Here is a 12,788-nt window from a genome sequence, read left to right as displayed (position 1 = left end):
TTTTGGGAAGTGCATACAAGATTAGCTGGCTCATAGGAAGCATTTGTAATACCTGCTGTGATGGTTCTTCCCTGCTCCTGGTGCATTTTCTATTTCGTACCTTCTTCTTGGTGTTAGAGGCTAGAATCCTGTTTTTTGACTTTTCTGAGCCTGTGAGAATAGGCAGTAATCCCCTTCGCCCTTTTCAGAGACTTTCCTGAACTTGTGCCCGAACCTGTAAGTGGCCTTGGTATTCCTTCAAATACTAAGAAGATTTCATGTCCAAAATCTGTTCTCTTATGTCAGATCTGAGCTGAGAACGAAAATAGCAATTTGATTCAAAAAGGATTGACTCCGAAGCCAGGCTTTAGAAATCACAAATACCTTGGAATAGAAAATTTAGGTACATAGGGTGAACTGCCTGAGCTCTGTGAGGGCTCGATGATGGTCCTCTAGGAATGGTGAATTGCTCTGCTGTGCTAGGTCCTGTAGAGGCAGGATCTCCCTCAGTTTGGATTCCTTCGAGCCCTGGGGTAGAGTAGGGTTAGGTTGGGTCTGAAAGTCAGTCACGCTGAATCCCTGGATGTTTCTGACATTTCAGTAGCTTCTCTGGTTCTGCTTCATTTATAGATGTTTTTCGTCTTGTTTAGTAAATTAACTTTGGTTCATGTTTCAAAATATTAACTTTGAATTTTCTTCCTCCTTGCATAGATGTGTCCTCAAAACTACTGAAGCATTTCATAGAGGTGGGGGAGGGGAGGGGCAGAGAGAAGGAGAGACAGAATCCCAAGCAGGCTCTGCACTGTCAGCATAGAGCCCAATGTGGGACTCGAACTCAAAAACTGTGAGATCATGACCTGAGCCAAAATCAAGAGTCGGACGCTTAACTGACTGAGCCACCCAGGCGCCCCAAAATATGACTTGAATTTTTTATGATTCTCCATTCCTGTTGAAGAAATAAAGTATATTCTGTTCATTCTCGAGTAAAGGCTTCTTTAACGTCAGAAATTTTGGGAGCCTCTGTGTGATAATATTTCTAATTTTAGCCCCTATCAACGGAAGAAAATAATCCCTAACAACAAAAAGCTATATTGAATTCAGTAATGTTAAGTGACTATACATCCTTTAAAAAACGAGTACATATCTATAGGAAACGTATGCACTTGCTTGTAGATAGCTTGGGTATCTGTGGGTTCACGCGGCCTCTGCAGTTATGCTGTGGCTGCTCAAGGACCTTTGTCCCACAGATTGGGAGGTCCTGGGTCTCCTTGTTAGGATTCCTTCATCACGTGGGCTTTGTTTACCGGGCCAGAGGAGGGCAGCTACCAATGTAGCTAGAGTCAAGCCTTGAGGGCTCCCATGTGGGAGATACTGAATTGGATGTACCCACTGTCGCCTACTACTGATTTTCTTTATTCATTGAAGATCCCCTCAGAGACGTGAGAAAGCTAATGGTTTAAGTACCCCATCAGAGTCTCCACATTTCCACCTGGGGTGAGTCTAATCTTCACCCTTTCATCAAATGTGTTCGTAATAGTCCCCTTCCATTTCCTTGTCCTCACAGCACATCCGGTAGAATCAAACCTCATTATTGCCAAGGCTATGCCGATTTTTTTCCTTTAAAGCAGTACCATCGTGCACCCTGGGAAATTCCTGTGTCGGTCTGACTTTCCCTCTCCTCACTTCTCTGACCATTCCCGTTGTGGGGATTCTCCTGGCACCCTTAGTTTTAGGGGGCAGTACATGACGATTTATGCTTTGAACTTTAGCACTGGCTTTGACTTTGCTAATCTGGATTCCCCTTGAACTCAGAGCTGGAGGTGATGTTGTAAGATCATCAGCTAAAAGTCCCAGGCTGTGGGTTTGGTTAGCATGCTTATCCCTGGCTGTGTATTTTGGTTGAAACCAATGGTGGCCGGAATATACTTGAATTCACTGGTGTTTCTGACAGCACTTGAAATAGAGATCTGAAGTGAGGGGAAAAGTGGGTCCCTCTCTCTCCCTCGAGATGGACCGGGAAGAGTGGGCTTTAGCTGAACAGCTTTTCCTGGCCCTAAAATGAGAGCCACCTCTGGTTATAATCCTGGTATGTCCAAGGCAGCCATAACCCACGGAGTCCTCAGCCTTCTCTCTTCGTTGTCCATTAGAGAAAAGACCAGTGCTTCTGGGCCTCTGATTCCCCCATCGTAAAGGGGGTCGATGGGGTGCCCCGTCAGGATCCTCAGAGTTACTGGCTGGCAGGTGTGAGCTCATCACAGGGACTTGAAAGCAAGCTCCTGCCCTTTTCCTCTTCATTCCCAGACAAACCAGGGGCTCGAGTGCAGCATTATGTACTACCCACATAGGTCTGTCCCAAAGTGCACTGCTCTGGTGCAGCTTTGTTGGCTGATTTTTGTTTTTGAAAAGTGGATGGCTTGGAAAGTTGCCTAAGCATGCCGTGAGCTTGGAAGGAGAAGTTGAGAAATGGCCCATCCCTGCTAGCTCATCTGCCCAGGGCTCGCCTGGGATCACAAGGCTTCGAATTGCAGTGTCTCTGATGTCAGCAGTGTGCTGGACACAGTGTCCTGGAGTGATCGTCTCTGCCTTAAGGTGGGCTCAGGCAAGACCCTGGCCAGTGCTGGGCAGTCCTCATTCTTCCTGTCTTCTTGCCGGCCTGCCTGCTAGATCTTTCCACAGCTCCGTAGCAGCATGTGAAGGGGTGGGTTCATGGCCCTGCTTTTCTTTTCCTGGAGCATGTGCACTTCTGTTTGTGACACGAGGGGACCCAGTAATGTTCGTTACCCCGAGGCTCTTGGGCTTTGGTGGAATTAAGCACACAGAAAGAGACGTTTCCATGGGCCCCTGGAGGTGAGGGTGGAGTAAGGGAAGTCACCAGTTCTAACAGTTCCCCCATTTCCTCCTATTTAGCCTCAAGTCCCTGGTAGATGGATATAAACAGTGGTCGTCCAGTGCCCCCAACCTGGGGAAGGGCCCGAGGAGTAGCCCAGCCCTGCCAGGGTTCACCAGCCTTATGGAGATGGGTAAGCATGGCCCTTGTCCTGACTGTCCCTGTTCCCTCAGGGAACTTCTGGCCAAGCTTCTGGGAGTGTTTGAGGACCCCTAGTACCACCTCATGGGAATTGTCTCCTCTTTGACCCAACTCCTGGGCCCTCACCCTATTCCCTCTTCATTGGCTCTACTCCCATTGCATCAAACCTTCCCAAATCACAGTTTGTTCCCACTGCTGCCATGGAGCCTGCCCTTGGCCTCCTATCCCAGGGCGCCGGTTGTAGTCTCCTTAGGGCAGTGCAGAGGGTGAGGACTTGAATCAGGCGCTTCCATCTGCTTGGGTCTCTTTGTATTTTAACATGGGGAGTCTGCAAGACAGGAGATGATGGTGGAAGACACTGTGGTCTTTCTCTAAGGAAGCTTTCCAGTTGCCTATGATTACTGAATGGGTAAGGTCTTCTCCAGGCTCCCTCTCTCTCTCAGATAGGATGTCCTCTTCTCTCTGAAGATCTTCAAGTCTTAGTAGGTCAGTCTACAGCGTAGATGGGCCTTCACCCATGTAGAGGATTCCAGTCCGTTGCGGGACACTGGTCTTGAGACCGGCCTCTAGGCCATTGTTGTAGAAATTCAAGGTCCCTTCCAGTTTTAAGGTGCAAAAACATTAGGGATGTTTCTGTTCTACCCACTATTCTAGGAAACTCACACACTGTACCTCTTGTGTTGAGGATCCCAATGCAAGAAGTAGGAAATTAGCAGATTTGTCTGCACACAGGAAAATAGGCTCTGGAATGGAGAGTGATTGCCTCATATTGGCCACGGTTGAGTGTGGAGGGGTAAAGCCCTGTGGGTTCAATGCCCGGTCCTTATCCTGCCTGTGAGACTGTTTGACCCTTGCACTCCTGAAAATCCACCAGGAGGCCCAGGGTTGGGGAGAAGGATGAGATTCTTACTCTTGCTGCCTCATTCCCGTTTCCTGTCCCCCACACCCTGCCATTTTTGTCATCTCCAGAGGATGAGGACAGCGAAGGCCCCAGGAGTGGGGAGAGTCGTCTACAGCATTCACCCAACCAGTCCTACCTCTGTATCCCGTTCCCTCGCGGAGAGGATGGGGAGGGCCCCTCCAGTGATGGAGTCCACGAGGAGCCCACCCCAGTCAATTCAGCCACCAGTACCCCTCAGCTGACGCCAACTAACAGCCTCAAGCGGGGTGGCACCCACCACCGCCGTTGTGAGGTGGCTCTGCTTGGCTGTGGGGCTGTTCTCGCGGCCACAGGCCTGGGCTTTGACCTGCTTGAAGCTGGCAAGTGCCAGCTGCTTCCCCCAGAGGAGCCTGAGCCACCAGCCCGGGAGGAGAAGAAGAGGCGTGAGGGTCTTTTCCAGAGGGCCAGCCGTCCTCGTCGGAGCACCAGCCCCCCATCCCGGAAGCTCTTCAAGAAGGAGGAGCCCATGCTGTTGCTAGGAGACCCCTCTGCCTCCCTCACGCTGCTTTCTCTCTCCTCCATCTCGGAGTGCAACTCCACCCGCTCCCTGCTGCGTTCCGACAGTGACGAGATCGTGGTGTATGAGATGCCCATCAGCCCGGTTGAAGCCCCACCCCTGACCCCTTGCACCCACAACCCCCTGGTCAACGTCCGAGTGGAACGCTTCAAGCGAGACCCTAACCAGTCCCTGACTCCTACCCATGTCACCCTTACGGCCCCCACGCAGCCCAGCGGTCACCGGCGGACTCCTTCTGACGGGGCCCTCAAGCCAGCGGCTCTCCTAGCCAGCAGGAGCCCCTCCAGCAATGGGTTGAGCCCCAGCCCAGGAACAGGTGAGTCCCGTCCTCCTTTTCTCTTTCCTGCCCTTGGGCCTCCCGGGTGTGGCAAGATTGGAGTGAATGGCAAAATTAGAATGACAGTTCCTCCTCTGACTCGGCCCACCAGGACGAGCTGCCCTGGGGTTGGAGAGATGGCCAGGCCGGCTGATTTCTCTCTGTCCTGTGCCTCGGCAGGGGGCTTCCCTGAGGAGTGAAGGCAGACCGCAGGTTCTGGGAAGAATCGGACCCAGGGCTCCTGTAGGATGTTCAGGCCCTGGGTCTTGGAGGGCACAGCGCAGTGCCTTCAGGGCATAGGAGGGGCAGGAGCCGAGCTGTGCTCGTTCCCTGAAGTGGAGACAAAAGTTACCGGAAGGAATGCTACACTCTTACAGGAGGGGTATTTGTGCCACGTAGCTGGGCTCTTGCCTGTGATTAGAGCTTAGTACAGACCTACTCGTGGGCAAGCTTCCTCCCAGGCATCCTGCCTGTATCGCTCATCCCTTGTTCGTGCCTGACTCCGAATCCAGATACATTCCTGTATCTGTGCCTGTGCATGAGCTCGCCTTCCCTGTCTGACGCTGAGCCACCTGGGTGTCCACATCCCTGTCTTTTCCTGCCACTGTCACTTGCTCCCTAGAAGACTGAAACCTGACTTTGCAACCCCTCTCACCCAGTAGGAGAGGAGATGGCGACTGGGATTTCAGGGAGATTTTGAGTGTAAATGACAATTGTATTTTCCCTTTCGGCTTTAGATTTTTTATTGTACTCAGGTATGTGTCCTCTTTGGGAAGAGACCTTATGACTCATCTTCAGATTTTTGAGACCTAGATTTGTTCTGGCCTCACATGTTTATTAAATGGATGAACTGGAAATAAACAGACACTTCCTTACGTCAGGGGTCAGCAAACTTTCTCGGTAAAGGGCCAGATAGTAAATATTTTAAGCTTTTGGGGTCGTACGGTCTCCGTTGTAATTACTCAACACTGCTGCTGTCGTGGGAGAACAAGCCATAGGTGCGGCTGTGTTACAATAAAACTTGTTTTGCAGACCACAGGGTGGCCCATGGATCGTAGGGTTTTCATTATGGATGTGACCCCCATATGTCCTCTTCTTATTTTATTATCGGAGACAGTGAGCATGGCCTTCTAGTTCACTGTTGTATCCCCAGTGCCTCCCAGCACACTCCGCTGCACGTAGTAGGTGCTGCTTAAATATTTGTTGCTCGTGTTATTCCAGGTGAATAGGGATGTGGCAGGTATGGGGAGGGAGCAGTGTCTATCTGGTCTAGAAATGTGTGCCATCACCTGATGCCTCTCCCTCTGTCTCTTTGCCCAGGAATGTTGAAAACCCCCAGCCCCAGCCGAGACCCAGGTGAATTCCCCCGTCTCCCTGACCCCAATGTGGTCTTTCCCCCGACCCCAAGGCGCTGGAACACACAGCAGGATTCTACCCTGGAGAGACCCAAGACCCTGGAGTTTCTGCCTCGGCCACGTCCTTCTGCCAACCGGCAACGGCTGGACCCTTGGTGGTTTGTGTCCCCCAGCCATGCCCGTAGCGCCTCCCCAGCCAACAGCTCCAGCACGGAGACACCCAGCAACCTGGACTCCTGCTTCGCTAGCAGCAGCAGCACTGTGGATGAGCGGCCCGGACTCCCGGCCCTGCTCCCGTTCCAAGCGGGGCCGCTGCCCCCTGCTGAGCGGACGCTTCTGGACCTGGACGCAGAGGGCCAGAGTCAGGACAGCACCGTGCCGCTGTGCAGAGCCGAACTGAACACACACAGGCCCGCCCCTTATGAGATTCAGCAAGAGTTCTGGTCTTAACACGAAAAGGGTTGGGGGCGGGCAAGGGGGAAGCAGGAGGAGATGGGGGGAGCTGGCTGGCACAGCCCTTTCTCGGAGTTGGACCCCCTGAAATCCAGCCCTACTTCTTGCACTGATAATGCACTTTGAAGGTGGAAGGGATGGAAGCAGGGCCACTTCAGAGGGTCCCCTGCCCTGTAGGGCCTTTCTACCCATGTCCACTGGAAGGGGCTGCGGCCATCAGCTCTGGCTGTGTAGGGGAGGGCGGGGTGCGTGCATGTCCCCCACCCTCCACAGTCTTCCTCGCCTTTATGGTGACTCTGCAGGGTCACTCAGCCAAATCTGTCTGCTGCCCCCTCTCCTCAGCCCCCTGGGTAAGCCTGGAGCCTGTCCCGGAGTCCTTTTGTTAGCCCTGAGTTCAGCCTTCCCAAACACCAGTATTGGATGATCTGTGATTGATTTTGCTCCTCTTCCACATTCTTCCCCAGCACCCATGAATCAGAGTCTCATCTGGTGTGAGATACACGCTTTTCTGTGCCCTAAGCCCTTACGTGCCCGCTGGAGGACTGAAGGCAAGGTGCCCCAGTGTGGGACGTAGGAGTTGAGGGACCTGGTACTTACCCGCCTGCCCTTCCAGGTGCCCCGCTTATTTATTTGAGCCCCACAGGGGTAAGGGGACCTGGGGGGAGGAGAGGGAATTAGGAAAAACAGAGTCGAGTGGCAGCAAAGAGGGTAACAGAGTCTGCCCTTGTTCCTTTCGGAAACACACAAATAAAGGCAGAAACCAGCACCTGTTGATGGCATCCATCTCCTACCCGGGGTCTGGACATGGCCAGACCAGTTTCCGATACAAACATGCTCATCCCAGGGATAGTTTCTTGGGAGACTCACTCACTGGTGCCAGTTCTGAAGCCAGAGACAAAGTTCCTGTGTTGGTCCGTTATGTTGTTCTGGTCGTTATGTGTTATGCCCTTCCCTGGATCTTTCCTCCAATCCCTGGAGCCAGTGGATTATGTGTTTGGTTGGTAGATATCTCTGCACTGCACCAAAATAGCATATTGGGGGTTGGGGGGTGGGAGGGTCCCGGACACTGGGAGCTGGAACTGTGGGGATTTCTTCTCAGCCACACCACCCATTACGGGATGCCCTTGAAGTAAAACGGAGCCATTAGTGGTACCTTCCACACACGGATATGGTGAGGCAATGATGTTCGTGGGGTGCTTAGTGAGCCACTGATATACAGGAAGCTTTGAGCCCCAGGCACTGCAGACTGACCGAGGGCTCATGCCTCTGGGCACAGGTGGCCCCTGATGCTGGGCTCTGGACCCTGAGCTGGGTAGGAAGGAGAGCAGAGGCCAACCCTGACTTTTCTGGAATCTGTTTCCTTAACTGGAATGTTGAGCTGCTTGTGGAGCTTCCTCCTGTGTGCCTGCACCATTTCCACTTCCCCTGGGGCCTCCCGTGTCAAGTGTGAGCGGTTGCCTTTGTGCAGGACGCACACGTAAACTTGATTGGGAGCAGAGCCTTGGGTCATGCTCCTCTCCTCTCCAGACTCTCCAAATGTGGCTTCCCTGTCTCTTATCATGGAATATTTCCTTGGAGACGTTGGCGGACCGCCTGCAGGTTCCCTGCATTTGCTGCCTGCCTGCCAGAAGGAGGAAAGCAGTGAAGCTGGCACAAATGATGAGTTTGGTCACCGCTCTGTCTCTCTGTCACTATGATCAAGTCCCAACCCGGGAATGAGGAAAGGGGTGACCTTGGTTTTCGAATGGCTCCCTGTTTTATGAGCTCACTGGCACTTTGGTTCAAGGGCCCCCCCTCATCTTGGGTGGGAGGCACTCAGTTTTGTTGCCCATGGTGTCTCATCTCTCTCCTCTTTTTTCAGTGAAGACTGTAGAGATTTTTTTTTTTTTGCCTCTGTCCCCTCACCCCTTGGCTTGGGGTGGGGGGGGAGGGTTGTGGAATGTGAATCCTATTAACAGTTCCAGCCAACCGAGGGACTCCTCTTCATTCTTGATTGGGGAGGGGGCCACAGATGGTGTGTTCTGGGCCCTTCCCTGGACTCTCCATAGCCCCAGTTCCCAAGTCTCTAATGTGTCTATAAGCCCTTGGCTCCACTAAATGGCCCTTTGGCGGGGCGCAGCACACAGCATAATCCAAACCTTGCTGGCTCTGGGCAGTGCTCTGTGCTGTGAGGCAACTGACCGTTTTCTACTTTTTGTTGTTTTGTTAGGTTGCAGCCATCTTTTGGGGAAGTGGTGTAATGGGCACGGAGTGGTGGCCACTTGCCATTGAGTAAGAGGCTGAACCCATTTCTTACTCCTCCAGCCGGAGGAAAGACAAAGACTGGGTCTGCTATTGGTAGAGTTGCACCTGTCGGAGGCAGAAGCAGGATTAGTCTGAGGCTGCTTCGTGAGCTGGCGCAAAGACGGAGGTGTTCTCTCAGCTCCTTCATATCCCGTCTCTGATGGGCCCCTGCCTGCCACATTCTCTCTCTGTAAGGTGAGGCTTGGTGGGATAAGGATCCTATAGAATTTGAGTTGTCCACGTACGCTCCCTTGTCTCCATGGTCACGGTCAGGAGCAGGCCTTGAAGCTGGGATTGAGCCCCTGCGTTGGCAGTAGCCAGAATCCCTTTTTCTCTTTCCGTTTCTTTCCTTCCCTCTGTTCTTGGCAGGTGTTCATTACCCAAAAGTGATTGGATGATTGGAATCCAGTGGCCCCCAGCATCAGGGGCCACCAGTGATGGTGACTGGAAACAGATACTGCTCTCTGCCCTTTGTCCTCAGATCCCTCGTCTCCTTCCACTGATTCTAAACAGGATTATCCTCTGTTTACCCCCCCTTGGGGATCCAGGTCCCTGCCAGGGGCTGAGTGGATGACTCCATTATCCTCAAATTATTTCTAAGAGGCTTGGTGGTTACTCTGTCTTCACTTCACATCCTTTAGTATCCCAAGGGTCTGGTAGTAATGATGAACGTGATGATGATGATGTCTTCTATTTGTCAACTCAGAATAGTGCTAACCTTTCCTCCTGGCCTTTACAAAATTGCATCATTTTCCTTCTGATACACTTGCTGGTAGAGAAGAGAAAATGCTTAAAGAGGAAGAAATTCAAGGGAAGGGAAATTTGAAAGCTGCCTGGACTGGTCGCTGAGTCGGGCACCAAGCTCTAAGACTTGAACAAGGTGTCTGTCTTCCACCATCTGTTTTGCTGTCTGGCTCCCCTTTTAGCCACTCTCACATTTCCTTCCTGTAAAAGCAACCATTACCTGTTTCCCGGTCAAGGGCAATGAGAACATGTTTCAGAGCAGGTCGGCGAAGCATGCAGCTCCCAGCCGGCCATTAGGACAAATTGCTGACCTTAACAGTGTGGTCCTCACCACTTTTGCCTTTAAGGGACTTGCCTAGTGTTTCTTACTTTGGTTTCTGGAAGAGTAGTGGTTTGGAGCTGGCTTAGAATGACTAACGGGGGCCATGGTCAGGCACATCTTCTTCTGCGTTTTTGCAGCACCTGGTGTTTACAGACCTCCTTTCTGATCCCCCCACTTAACTTGTCAGGCTGGTCTTTCCCAGCATTAGTGTCTTAGGAAGGAGGAAAATAGGAGACTGGGAGGCTGGAGTCAGCATCAGAATGACAGTTTGGGGTCTTGGAGTTTTTAGGAGTCATTCCCAGAGTCTTGCTTTTTCGAGACTGGAATGAGGCCAATTTAATTCCTGGAAGAATCTTTGCGAGAAGGTCTGCCGGCCCTTGGGACGCATGTCCTGGTGTGAGGTTCTTTACAAGGCCCCTTTCCCCGCAGACCACGGTTGCTCAGGGACACAACAGGACATCCCAAGGGCATCTAGGTGTGGCTTGTTGTCAACACTCCTATTCCTCAGTCCCCACATTGGGCCCCCCTCCTCCCTCTGGCCCCCACAAGGAGGGAGACCCCTCCTGAGCATTGCTAACTCTTCAAGCTTGCTTTTAACAAAAGCACAGAACAGCGGGTTCTGAAAGGCTGGATGGCTGTGAATGGTTACACTTCAGGGAGCCTTGATCTTTTCTTCATGTGTTTAATTAAGCCTGTGCTTTTGACTCAGGTATGTGAGCCCCCCCCCCCGCCCCCCCTCCACCCGCCTTCAAGCTGGTTGGAAACACTCCATTGCCTCTTGGAGGATTTGGGGGAAGAGGCAGGTGTTGCCCTTGCTGTAGTGCTGGGCCTTTCCTGAAAGCTCTGCCAGAGACTGGCCCTGGGTCAGGGGTGAGAGCAGCCCACACCACAGTGTGTTGTGATCATAAATGACCATGGTGGCAAGAACGGCAGGAACACGGTGACCTGAGCTGCCCACATGCTAGTGTGCGAAGTTGCAAGTGTCTCCTCCCCTCTGTGGACCTGTGAGCCCAACAACGAACTGAGGATGATGCTATCTTCCCTACCTGAAGCACGAAGCCCTTTAACTTTAAAATGTATGGTCCTGGAACCCAGGGTCCAGCACTGATAAGCCTCACCTTGCTAGTTTATTTCCCTTTGTGGAGAAAAGTGTGGGGGTTGGGTGGGGTGGGGGGTGGTTGTAGGTCAAAACCAGCCGAATATTGGCAATTTCCTGTGGTTCAGCCTACTAGGCCACTTGCCTCTCTCCTTGGCTTCAGGCCTGAGGATGGCTTCTTGTCAAGCTACATTTAGTCCTAGGAACACATTCCTAAATGCTCTCTTCTTTCAGACAAATCATTGCTTTCTTAGATCAGGAATTCAAATTAGTAAAAATCCACATCAGAAAGGAGAACCCACTGCTGCCTCTGTGAGTTCTCGGTCCCTGGCACCTTCTGGGCCTTGCCACTGGACCCTTGGCATCTCAGGCACTGGTGTTTGAAGGCAGGAAGCCGAAACCGGAGTCCCGGCTAATTACGGCTAATTAACAGGATTTAGGTGCCTAACCAGCCTGACCCAGCTCTGGGCTTCTGGTTGGCTGTGCAGGTCAGGTGAACCTCTCATCATCTTCTCAGACTGCTGACGATTTCCCATTTGTTCTGATGAGATATTGACAGCCCTCCCGCTTTGTTCATTTCCGGTCTTGGGCACTGGCAGCACCCTGGCCTCCCTAGACAGCTCAGGGAGCCCGGTCATTTGTTGTTCTGAAGGTCGGGCTCTTTCCTTAACCTGGAAGGAAGCCAGTAGGACTGGTCTTCCTGATTCTTACTGCCTGTGGTTCCCTGCATCCCCCGCCTGTAGCCTTGCTTTGGGTTGTTAGCTCACGACTGCAGCTAGAAATTGAGAAGAGCCATTGTGTTGAGCTACATGCCCTTGGTACCCAGCTGTAGCAAAGAAGGGAGATGATGAACTTGTCAACTTTCTCCTCTGATTTTCCTCACTATCCGTCCTAAACACACACGCTCACACATTCACACACTCACATATTCACATGCTCACATACAGATTTAGACTATCTTCTAGAGGATTAAGGAAAGAAGTTGGAGATGGGTTTTACTTAGTTCGCAGAAAAGCTTTCTTTGGGATTTTCCTTCCTGTTAGAGCCTTTGAGTCTAGGTAAAGTGAAAGTTCACATATGTGTTCGTTTTGTTTCTCTGTAATTAGCTACTAGTTTTCATCCCTAGGCCTTCCCTGTTTCAGTGTCTTGTTCATATGTCCTAACCCTGTGTCCTTGAATTCCCATTTTGCTTTGGGATTTAAGTTATTGTAATTTGTCAACAATATTTAAAAATAGAAAAGTCCTGAAGGAAACTTACCAGGTTCTTTTCTTTGGCTTTTTTTTTTTTTCAAGGTACTGTAAATTGTTAACTAGGGATGCCAAGCAGGCTTGGTTCAATGGCTAAACCTCTTATCGTATTACAGTGTAATGCCGATTCAGCCTGGTCCCACCACCAGAGCACACACAGACTTGAATAAAACTGTTACAACAATGACTTCTGGTTTGCCGTGGTGCTTTGTAAGCTTATCCTTTCCCCACTTTTTAATTAAACAAGATATCCAAGTAACTGGCTCTTGTGGGGGGATTTCCATATGTAGGGAAAAATAAAAACCATGGCTGTGGCACAGGAAACAGGAAGTGGGGGGAAAGCCCCCCCTGAAGCCCCTGGAGCTCCCAGCTGGACCACAGAGGCCCTTCTGGCACATGGTGCTGAGCCGCACCTGCTGAGATGATTCAGTCTCTTCTCACAACTGACTTCTGCACAGGCTATGGGTTTGGGCTTTCAGAGCCCCTGCAAGCATGTGCTGTCTCCCA

The 12,788-nt window shown here is 51.5% G+C and overlaps 1 protein-coding gene across 2 annotated transcripts in view; it reads left to right on the top strand.

Moving 5' to 3' along the window:
- Window positions 1–12,468, top strand: part of MAP3K9 (mitogen-activated protein kinase kinase kinase 9) — an 82,159-nt gene extending 69,691 nt beyond the window's left edge. Inside the window, exons 9-12 of one of the 2 annotated variants that reach the window (XM_043556479.1) lie at window positions 1,405–1,473; window positions 2,887–2,999; window positions 3,977–4,780; window positions 6,101–12,468. In XM_043556479.1, the coding sequence (XP_043412414.1) occupies window positions 1,405–1,473; window positions 2,887–2,999; window positions 3,977–4,780; window positions 6,101–6,585 (1,471 nt within the window). In that variant the 3' untranslated portion in view covers window positions 6,586–12,468. The remainder of the gene's footprint in view (window positions 1–1,404; window positions 1,474–2,886; window positions 3,000–3,976; window positions 4,781–6,100) is intronic. The other variant, XM_043556480.1, reaches the window with a different exon arrangement.
- The last annotated feature ends 320 nt before the right edge of the window (window positions 12,469–12,788 follow it).

This window comes from Prionailurus bengalensis, chromosome B3 (genome assembly GCF_016509475.1).
Source record: "Prionailurus bengalensis isolate Pbe53 chromosome B3, Fcat_Pben_1.1_paternal_pri, whole genome shotgun sequence".
Classification (NCBI taxonomy): domain Eukaryota; kingdom Metazoa; phylum Chordata; class Mammalia; order Carnivora; family Felidae; genus Prionailurus; species Prionailurus bengalensis.
This window is presented reverse-complemented; position numbering and strand designations above follow the sequence as displayed.